The sequence below is a fragment of the Triticum dicoccoides genome, chromosome 2B (genome assembly GCF_002162155.2).
Source record: "Triticum dicoccoides isolate Atlit2015 ecotype Zavitan chromosome 2B, WEW_v2.0, whole genome shotgun sequence".
Lineage (NCBI taxonomy): Eukaryota > Viridiplantae > Streptophyta > Magnoliopsida > Poales > Poaceae > Triticum > Triticum dicoccoides.
This window is the reverse complement of record NC_041383.1, coordinates 147,677,523-147,688,390: the sequence shown is the minus strand read 5'-3', so window position 1 is coordinate 147,688,390 and position 10,868 is coordinate 147,677,523. Positions and strand designations below refer to the sequence as shown.

Genomic DNA, 10,868 nt, shown 5'->3' with positions numbered 1-10,868 from the left:
AATTTCTGCAACACCATCCTTGTTGCAAAGGGGTTGCAACACATGGGCACATAGGACGGTCATTTGCGGGTCCATCCAATGGTCAGGGAGGCTGAAGAGATTCTTGCAAATTTTACAACAAGGGTTTTGTTGCAGAAACAAGATTTGCAACAAAGGTTGTATTGCAGGAATAAGGTTTGCAATAAAGGTCTTGTGCAGGAAATAAAGAAGAGAAACGAACGGCTTGCGTCATACAATCAAACGGCTCGGCTCACGACCTGGCCAATTTTTAAAAAAGATAGTCGATAGCCCGAGTCATACAATAGGACGGCTCGCAACCGGGCCGATCCAACCTAGAAATATGGTGGACGGAGGCCAAAATATGAAGGTCCACTCAAAAAAAATACAGAACGGACCATTCTGCAGGACAGGGACTGTTTTATAGGACCTAATCCGGATGATTTTTGGTCATTTTGCAGGAGGGATACAGGATTGTGCGGTGCAGAATAAGACGGCCAAAATGTGGGCATCCAGTTTCAGGTACGCTGCAATATGGCTACCTAAACTTTTGTTGGAGACGCCCAAATGGAGGAAGGTGCACATCCTAAAATGCGGATTTGGGTAGCCAAAAAATTTAGCTCTAATATTCAAAAGGTTTGCGTCTGCTACTCAAATATTCTTCTTCTTTTTTTTTACACATTCTGGAATCAGGCAGAAGCCAATAACTGAAAACTCCCAAAGGAAACAAAGTACTATCAATTTGAGTTTATTAATATCTATATTGATACCAATGTAATAGACAAGACACTGTAATACCATATCAATCATCCAGGGTATTTTCAAAGGTCCAGACTGATCAATTCAAGGGTACGGAAAATGGACCAGCTAGTATGACAGACTAAGTAACCTCTTACAACTTATAATTTCCAAAACCAACAACACCCCCAAAGGACTCGCATCCTGTTGCAAAGGAACATGGAAAAACTATGAGTCGTCAAAACGTAATGTCACCCGAATGACAGACCACTTTCAGCAACAAGAAGCTTCGGCAGAGTTGACAGACGAAGCAGGATAATATCTCTGTGCACGCCAACCCTCCAAATTGCTAACACTAACAATTTTGACAATCAGAAAAGGTGTATACAGAACTAGCTGCGGCACAAGGCCCCACACACGGATTTACACTCTGAAGCTTTGCCTTGTCTTGATCATACGCTTCAATGATGAGAGCCAAAAGTTGCACTCGTCCCAATCACTGGTCGTCAGAAGAATCTGCACCATCAAAAAGCAGTTGATAGTTAGCATATCGACATTCAGGTAACATCACGAGAATCAGCAACTTCCACCAGAACATTGGCAAAAGAGATTATCACAGTACATACAAAATTGAATTATATTGGCAGCGCAAACCCCAAGCTGACAGGTTCAAGTATAAAGAATTTGAACTACTGATGAAACCTAATTTTATTTGGAAGAGAGAATTCCGCATTGATTTTGTCAATAAACAGCAATGATGAATTACAAAAGAATCAAGAGATCATTAGATGATGTAAACCCACAATGTCTGATCATACGCAGGAGGAGATCAGACGTCATTGTTTTCATCAAAGAGCAAAAAACTGACTTATTTCTAAAAAGCATTGAAAGATGACTTGTTTCCATGGTAGAGTGAAAATAGCTTGTTTTCTAAAACAATTTAGCAGGGTATCATGGGTGGGTGTCAGGAGGGAAATCCTTAGCTCCACTGGGAAGAAATCCATGAGGTGGAAGCCAGAAAGTGCAACCCTAATTATAAGATTGATTAGTTAAGTTTACCTGAAGTTGCATCGCGGTGGCAAAATCACTACTATCAAGTGCACTGCACATCTGAATGAGTTTTGATGAAACATTTGGAGATATATCTCCATTGTTGAGTTTGGCAAATAACGCCCCAATCTTCTTTGAGTTGTCTTCAATTTCACGTTTTTTAGCGGGTGCGCCTCCCAAGGCTTTGGATGTCTCATCAAATAGTCTAGTCAGTGTCGCAATAACAGGTCTCAGCTCAGCTGCAAAAGATGACAAGAGAAGGCAGCACCAGTGTAAGAATATTGAGAGTTGCTTTAACACCATAAGGAAAATATTTGGTAGAATCAAATGTAAAATCAGGTGAATCACATAGGTAGCAAAAAATATCTGCTAAACTAGTACAGTGAAGATACGGATTTTTGTTAATTTAAAATGAAGATCATATTGGTACCAATTTAGTAGGCAAAGTGAAGCAGGAAATCAGTTCGTCACAAAACAAATACAAGCTTTAGATATGCATTCCACATACCAGACACGTTCGATGTATCAGCTGTTTGCACAGTGGGGGGAGGTGCAGGGGGAGCAACGGTAGGCTGAGCTGGTGGTTGCGCCTGTGTTGGACTTGAGGGCTGTGCAGGACTCAAGCCTGGCCGCTGAACAAAACCTTGATTGGTTGACGGTATAAACCTGGAAGCTGAATTAGTCGGAACAGCAGGGGTAAACATCTGGTTAGGGTTTGTTCCTGGAACTGAAGGGACGGGTGGGCCAGTCTGGTATTGAGACGGCGGTGCAGGCTGATGATACGTGGTGGGAGGTCCACTATGGAACTGGGCAGGTGGTCCAGGAGCATATGATGAATTCGCAGGAGCCTGTTCAGACCAGAGATATCAATTCATAACTGGCATTACATCATTAACATGAGATGAAAAACTTAGATCATCATTCTACATACCGTGTAGAGCTGGGAACCCAAGGTACTTGCTTGGTGATATTGCTCTGGGTTTTTGAGACTCGGTACGTTTGCAGGAGTAAATGTCTTCACTGTTTGATGTGGAACCGGTAATGGAGCCGGACTTGGCTGTTTAAGGTAAAAACAACAAAAATAATAATGAAAACTGTAAAAAGAAATAATATTAAACGACGTCAAAATAAACAAATACCATAATTTCCTACATAAATAATCTAGCTTTTCAAACAGCTTTGCCTATTTATTGTTTGCTAACTACTCCCTCCGTTCCAAAATAGATGACTCAACTTTGTACTAACTTTAGTATAAAGTTGGGTCATCTATTTTGGAACGGAGGGAGTAGCTTTTACTGTTAAGACGGCTATTTTTCACAGCAAATTATGAAACAGGTTCAGCACAGGACATTTTAGCAACTGCAAACTGGGGCTAAGAAGTAAAGATGTAACGTATACTTATAGATAATAAAAAAAATGAAGTAAATGGAGGGCCACTTATCTGTTCAGAAATCACACAGCATAATTTTACATTTTATTAAGATAAGATATTCCATACTAGACCAGAATGGACAGCAACATGGCAATGTACAATTCAAGTCACTAATTCTAACACAAAACACTCGACCTAAAATAAGGTTCCCACATAACAAAATACCTGGGTGTCCACTGGTGTGTTTTTAGGAACAAACATATGTGTTTGCGGTTGAGGTTGAGGTTGATATCCAGCATATCCTGAGTAGGCTGCATTATGTGTTTGCTGGTAAACTTCTGGATATGTATTGCTTTGGACATTGGCTCTATTATTAGGTGGCTGAGGATAAACTTCTGGATATGTATTGTTTTGCACATTATTATATTGTTGAGGCACCTGCAGTTAGTCAGAACAGAAAATTAAGGAAATGCATCTCTCTAGCATAAGATAATGTTTAACAAAATTACAGGGCCAAAAAAAAATTATACAGAAACAAATATTAAGATGGAAGGAATAACTATAACCTGGTAAAGATTCTGAGAAGGGTCTGGGGTATAGCTGTGTTGATTTGGTAAGTAGGATGTGTTGGCACTGCCCTCAGAAACAGAACTCCTAATGGCATCATTATCTGGTAAGAGTATTTCTAATCAATACCATGATATCAAATATTAAAGTGTAGATAACAGCATGGTAAATATAAAACATGATTGCATTCCTTTGGTATGTGCAACAAGAAGTTCTTATCAAGTACTGTATGATACTATCGATTGAATAAGCAACAGCCCCCACTATGGTAGAGCAACATCAGAAAAAGTGAAAAGTTTGCCTAGTCCAGCCTTATAACTCTTCATTCAGCATATTGCACACCAGAAATAAAACAAAGGAGCATGAAGAAAAAAAATGCAATGATGTTGATCTGCATGTTTAAGCTACTATTTCAAACCAACACAAACAACACACAAAATCAATATTAAGTCATGTAAGTTTGCAGCAACCTTCTGTAGAAAATGCAATCCGATCTCTCAGTATAGTCAGCTCATCTGAATTTTCATCTGCTCCCATAAGCTTCAAGTACTCCATTGCAGTTTTAAGAAGGCCTTGACTGGCCAACAGCTCTGCATAGTTCTCAACAAGCTTAGATAGAGATGCGCTAAACCTTTTATGGCCCGTGGCAAGGGCGAGAGTAATGGTCTTCTCCATCAAATCCTGCAGTTAGACACCAATCAATTAGGACTGGCTGCGGCACGGCATAGAACAATGGTGTTTTATCATCCATTTGTACCTGGAGAAGATCAACATAAGTCTTTCCACCATCTTCAGAACTCAGGTTGCGAGACCATATTTCAACAGCTTTGTCAATATTTCCAGCACAAATATAACATAGGGTCGCAGCTAGCATATCACCGGCAGTCAGAAGTCTAGATGCAAGAGTGTCACATAACACATTCCATTCCTCTTTCCCGGCAAACTGGTGCAAAGTTGCAAAATATGTTAGCTTACACGAGTTCGTACAATAGCATAATTTTAAAACTGGAACAGTAATTGAACCTAAAAGTGGAACAGTAATTGAACCGGCCAACCACCAGTTCCATAAATTGTATGTTATATACTCCCTCCGTCCGAAAATACTTGTCATCAAAATGGATAAAAAGAGATGTATCTAGAACTAAAATACGTCTAAATACACCTTCTATCCATTTTGATGACAAGTATTTCCGGACGGAGGGAGTAATTTTTTAAACTATGTTCTTTTGTTTAATACAAAAGAACTAGCTATGGACAGGGGTGCGTGGAAGCTTGCTATCCATGTGCCAGAGCCATGAGTTGGTCATGAGATCTTATGGGTTTCACCTCCTGCCCCAACTTATTTGGGACTAAAGGCTTTGTTGTTGTTATTGTTGTTGTTGTTGTTGTTCTTGTATGTTCTTTTGTTTAATATACAAGGCGGTCAGTTAGATAATACTCCCTCCGTCCCAAAATTCTTGTCTTAGATTTGTCTAAATACGGATGTATCTAGACAAAGCTATGACAAGAATTTTGGGACGGAGGGAGTAGTTAGGTTTGGTTTTCATAACTAGGAAACTGGTGCAAAGTTGCAAAATATGTTAGCTTACACAAGTTCATACGATAATTGCCCTAAATAATACTGATGATCTATAAATTATACGTTATATAATTTTTGAAACTATGTTTTTGTTTAATACAAGGCGGACAATTAGATAATAGTCAGGTTTGGTTTCCATAACTAGGAAAATATGCCCCGAAGCAACATGAAGGGAAGTAGGTGAAACACATGAGACAAGTTAGGTTCTACATCAGCTCACTGAATAGATGCAAGATAATAATAAGAAAATGCAATGCATTTTACACCGACAGCTGAAAGCCTGAGACCGCAAAAAGGTAATTAATCTACATGGAAACAAGGTCATATCCGATCTCCCAGACTTGTGATAAAAAATACTGAATACTAAATAACAGAACATGAATGTTGATTCAAGACAAATGAGTAATAAATGATGTCACAAAGACACTTACTGTGCACAGTAGTGCAAGTGTTTCCTTCCATGCATTTAGTGGCCACGTACTCACAAAACTCATCAAGTCATTGCCAACCATAGCAGAAACAACCTGAGTTCAAACCAATAGAAAGAAACATCATGGTAATGCAACTGTAACATTCAGAAATAAGAAAGCGTGGGAAATCAGTAACCAAGATTTTTCGTTACCTTCAAATAGGGTGAGATACTGTTCTTAAGATATTGGTTTCTGGTGCTTTCCCATAGAGCAGAACCACCAGCATGGGCAATAACCAGAGCATCAGCCATACGATTTGCAGCAAGGCACTGATTAACTGCCCCTTTGTAGTCTCCAACTACCAATGCATGCTGAATACTTTTATCAATTGATGGATCAGATGGCACAATATTTTCAGGCATTTCCTTCTCGATCTCTTGGACATTCGTAGATATTGGCTCTTCAGCCATGCTAGTCTCTGAAGGTTGAGGATTATTGAAAAAATCATCACCGTTATCAGCAAGAAATTGGGCATCCATAATATCAGTACCATGATCAAGATTAAGTGTATCAGCCAATGTTTTGCTCAGTTCATCAGTTGCATTCACAGTCGGTTCTTCAGGTGGATTGAATCCAAGATGAACAAGCAATTTTGATCTGGCAGTATCGCCATCCTCGAACATAACCCTTAAGAAGCTCCATGTTTCTTTCTCCTCCTCGGATCTATTTAAAAAATGTAGACATATAGTTAGTTGGTAAGCAAACATTAGGGATTGTTCTACATAAAGGAGGAACATACAAAGATTCTTGTGATTTTTGGTCACACAAAGAACGCAGTGCACTTTTGTCCCTATTCTGCATAGCAGCTTCAAATTCAGTTGACCGGCTTACTAGACTCTGCTCAATCACCAAATTATGCACATGCACCTACAAAAGGAACAAATGCACTCAGACAAAGGAACTTAAATAGAAGCACACGGCAGGGCAGTAACCAAGCAAACTTACCTCAGAAGTACCCGCTTGTGTGCCTTGGGCCGGATGGAAGGAAACAAGTTTGCCACCAAAGCCGAAAGATGCACCCGTGGGGCATTTCAACCATTTTGGAGCTGCAGCTCTTGGACGTGCTAAAAATAAATTTATTGTTCATTAGATAACACACATGGAGACATTATTATATAATTAGTAATAACAAAGAATCTCTAAAATTGTTCAGCTAGAGCTTGGTGGATGGAAGAAATGGTATCTCGTGATTTACTGTTTATCGAAAGATATATATATACAAAAGGTCCAACTTTGACTATTTTAAAGTAGGGTCCTAAGTCATGAGAGCAACTTTTAATTGATCAACACAAGATCAAATCAGCTAATCTGAGATTTGTTTCAGTGGAGAAAAAGAAGCAATAGTAGTACTAAACAGTTAACATAGCATGGGACTTAATACAGAAACATGGCACGGCTTTTGGCATTAAATGAAGGGTTGATCAAAGGCAATCTAACTTTTCTGTAGAATGCAGACGCAATCTTAACTTACTGGTTAAAAAACAAAGTTAAATGTCATGGCATAATGAATATCTGATTGTTTCAAAAAGTTAAAACGTTTGGCAGTATTCTAAATTACCTGAGGCACCAACAGTGCTATCACCAGCTGCATAAAGGCTGGAGAACTGTAAAAGAAATGCGTAAAAGAAATATGTAAGAACTTCAAAGAACTATAGCTTTGTAAGCCAATCAAACATGAAAGTACTAGTGCATTCAATTAAAAAAATAGCACATAAGCCATTTTGGAATCGCAACCTATCCTGGAGACTATTGTGAAACTATAACCATCTGAGTGATCATTAGGATAAGAGGCAGGAATCATTAACTTCTGTATTAGGGAAACTCATCATATTAATTGTCTTCAAGTAAAAAAGATTTGGTGAAGAGAAGTCTGCTATATTACAGGGCTTACTTTTTCAAGTGAATGGAGTACCACATAATTCTCTGTGTAGCTCTAACATATATCCAACAAAACCAAAATTTTGACACCGCACTGCAATGCATTTTACAAGCCATGATAGACCAAGTATAAGCCAGCCAAACAGCCACATTACCTCCAAGTTGTGTACACCGATCTTCCCATCATATGAAGATGCTGCTACAACACCTGGAATTTTCCGGTACCAGTGGATGTCGAAGTTACCATTAGAGCTTGTTGGTAGCTCACTGATAATCTATAAAAATAAAGCAAGGAACAGTGGACAGTTAGAATTTTAGAGATGGAATGCACCATGGTGTTTCAGCCTTTCAATGTAAAGAGTTATAATATACCTCTCCACTAACTGTATCCCAGCATATTGTTCTATTGTCTTTAGCACAAGTAAGCAAGAATGAACTGTCATAGGGGCACCATGACATACCAATTACACCTGGTCAACATAATGATTACAAATAGGATAAGGAGAAATAAAATATCAAGTGTGATTTGTGCAAACCATCATCACTTGATGAAATAAAAAGGAGAACCGCAAGAGAAATTAAACCTTTTGAATGTCCCACAAATTCCCGTACAGGTGCAATGGTTTTCCTCACATCCCATACCTAGTAAAGAATATATGAGCAAAGTTAATGATAATAAAAAACAACCAACAAGAAAGACCCTTAAATGAATTAAACTGAAATGCCAGGGGCTGTACTGCACATTAAGAGAGTTGATAAACGAATATTTGTTCCGCTTACTCTAACTATGAGCCATGATCCACATACGGAGGACAAAAACTACAAAAACGGAAAAGAAAATAAATGAGGGAGAGAAAAATGGCCATTACTCTCAAAGAAGGAGAGTTGTCGTCATCTGATGCAAGAATTAGCTGGGTGGACATGTCTGGATTCCACTGGAGAACAGAACAGTTCCTCCTATTTGAATCTGAAAAGCTATTTAAAATGCAGATTGAAATTTAGTAACACAAATAATTGAACACACTGGATTTAATAATAGGGAAAACCTAAAGAAAATTCAGAAGGTGGCTACGTCAATTACCTAGTTAATGGTTTCTGGGTTCTCAAATCCCAAACAACTGCAGGGTGATATTCAAATTAGTGAGCCAAATCGGTCAAAAGTCCAAGTGATGGTAATAAACAGGAAACTGTTACAGAAGCAGCCATGCTGTCTTACCTGTTATCCCGTTACTAGAAGCTGACGCTAGTATATGCTGAAACTTGGGATTCCAGGTTAAGCAAGATATTTCTGCTTGAGCATTCGAACCAACATTCTGCAGGACATTACAAGAATCATTAACCATGCAATAAAGGCGAGCAACATAAGATAGACAAAACTGGTAAGGAACTAAAGATAAAAATAGCGCCTTAAAGAAAGATGATCATGCATAAATAAGAAACATGCAATAAGATGAGCAGAAAATTTCCTAGCATTGCAACCATCATGTCCTCCACAAAAAGGTTGAAAATGGTACCATTAAGACATTAAGGAATTGTATGGCAGGTCATGAATGTACTCCCTCCGTTCCTAAATATTTGTCTTTTTAGAGATTTCAAATGGACTACCATATACGGATGTATATAGACATATTTTAGAGTGAAGATTCACTCATTTTGCTCCGTATGTAGTCTCTTGTTGAAATCTCTACAAAGACAAATATTTAGGAACGGATGGAGTACTTCTTCAACTCCCATACCTAGAAGGATTGAACTAACCCCACATCAAATGTGAAACAAAACGCATGCGAGCGGGAAGGGGTGGCAAGCAAGTGCACGATTTGATTGCAGCAACAAAACATTAAGAATCTATAGAAAAAACTGCCTAGTTTGAAAAAGAATGTTCGCAACCTAGACGTGACTTCCAGACTGAAAAAACTGCAAACATATAAGCTACTAAAGCCCGCATTAGGTAGGATTGGCAGTTCTGGGCATTCTTTAGTCGAGTTGAAAATGAGAATGGTGCTCATCTGGACTTGGTCCCGTCATGCTACGACCCTCACAAATACACAGCATCATGCTCTCCACACATATAAAACAAAGGATGCAAGCAGAAGGGTTGCAGAGATCGTGCATTGCAAAGGTTAACAGTAAGGATGCAATCATCTTCTAAGTGAGAACCTATTTGCCAGGCAGCGGATACCTTCAGTGGTGGGAAGACGTTTGGCTCGCAGGGGTTTTTGAGATCCCAGATGCAAATGTCCCCCTCGTTACCACCTGAAGCGAGCCGATTCGGTGTGAGCTCGCTAAACTCCAATCCAGTGACCTGCCAAACGCAATCGACACACCATCAGAGCCATGGGGAACGCAATTCTATCCAGGCAGCAGCAGGAGCAGCGCCACTCACCGCCCCATTGTGCTTCTCAAGCTGCGCGACCATGACGTCCTCCGCTTGCCCCTCGGAGCTGCAACAGCGACAAACAAACAGATCAGGACACGGGCAGATCTCGGCGGCGGGGCGGGCGGATCCGCGCGAACCTGATCATGCTGAGCGGGTTCCAGACGGCGACGGAGCCGTCGCTGAGCCCGCCGGCGAGGAGGCCGAGGGAGAAGGAGTCGCCGTCGGCGGCGCCCGGGCGGGACCAGCAGAGGCGGTTGAAGCGGTCGGGGGAGGGGGCCGCGGCGAGGAGGGGCAGGTCGGGTGAGTCGGACTGGAAGTCGAGGCTGAAGATCTCGATGTTGGCCGACGCGGAGAATTGCATGTCGACGGCGCCGCTCATGGTGCCGGCGGCGAGGTAGGGCGCCTCCGGCGCGAGCGCCGTCAGCGCCGCGCGCTGCGCGCTCTTGATGCACGCCATCTCCGGCGACCGCCGCACCAGATCTGGGTGCCTAGCCCGCCCGCGCCGCGCTCTCGCCGCAGGACAGGGGGTGGGGGGGCGTTGCTCTAAGGAAAAAAGTTCCGCGATCTGGACTGGATGGAGGCGAGGAGGACCGAGGGGAGGGGGTGGTGCGGCGGGCGTGGGTTGTGGCCGGCTCGGCTCGTGCTGTTTGTGCGTGCCTGGGTCGATCTGCCCGGATCTCCGATCGGGGTAAAAGCGGCCGCGTGCGTGCTGGCACGCGTGAGTTGGAAGGACTCGGCCGCGTCACTGGAGTGATCCCGGCCGTCGGTTTTGACCGCGTGGTTTGCTGTGTAGCGTTGGATTTGAAGATGTTTTTTTTTTTTTGCAATTCTGGATTTGAA

The 10,868-nt window shown here is 41.3% G+C and overlaps 1 protein-coding gene across 1 annotated transcript; it reads right to left on the bottom strand.

The window, feature by feature from the left end:
• Nucleotides 1-738: 738 nt before the first annotated feature.
• On the bottom strand, nucleotides 739-10,635 carry LOC119362671 (protein transport protein SEC31 homolog B-like). The gene is made up of 22 exons (XM_037627911.1): nucleotides 10,166-10,635; nucleotides 10,035-10,092; nucleotides 9,831-9,953; nucleotides 8,868-8,964; nucleotides 8,733-8,769; nucleotides 8,521-8,626; nucleotides 8,236-8,293; nucleotides 8,024-8,121; nucleotides 7,807-7,926; nucleotides 7,332-7,377; nucleotides 6,719-6,837; nucleotides 6,513-6,640; nucleotides 5,926-6,436; nucleotides 5,735-5,827; nucleotides 4,482-4,667; nucleotides 4,195-4,405; nucleotides 3,724-3,827; nucleotides 3,383-3,595; nucleotides 2,717-2,842; nucleotides 2,294-2,633; nucleotides 1,795-2,024; nucleotides 739-1,251 (listed from the first exon to the last, which is right to left on the bottom strand). The coding sequence occupies exons 1-22, from the start codon at nucleotides 10,483-10,485 to the stop codon at nucleotides 1,159-1,161; spliced, it is 3,417 nt and encodes a 1,138-aa protein (XP_037483808.1). The 5' UTR covers nucleotides 10,486-10,635; the 3' UTR covers nucleotides 739-1,158.
• Between the last annotated feature and the right edge of the window lie 233 nt (nucleotides 10,636-10,868).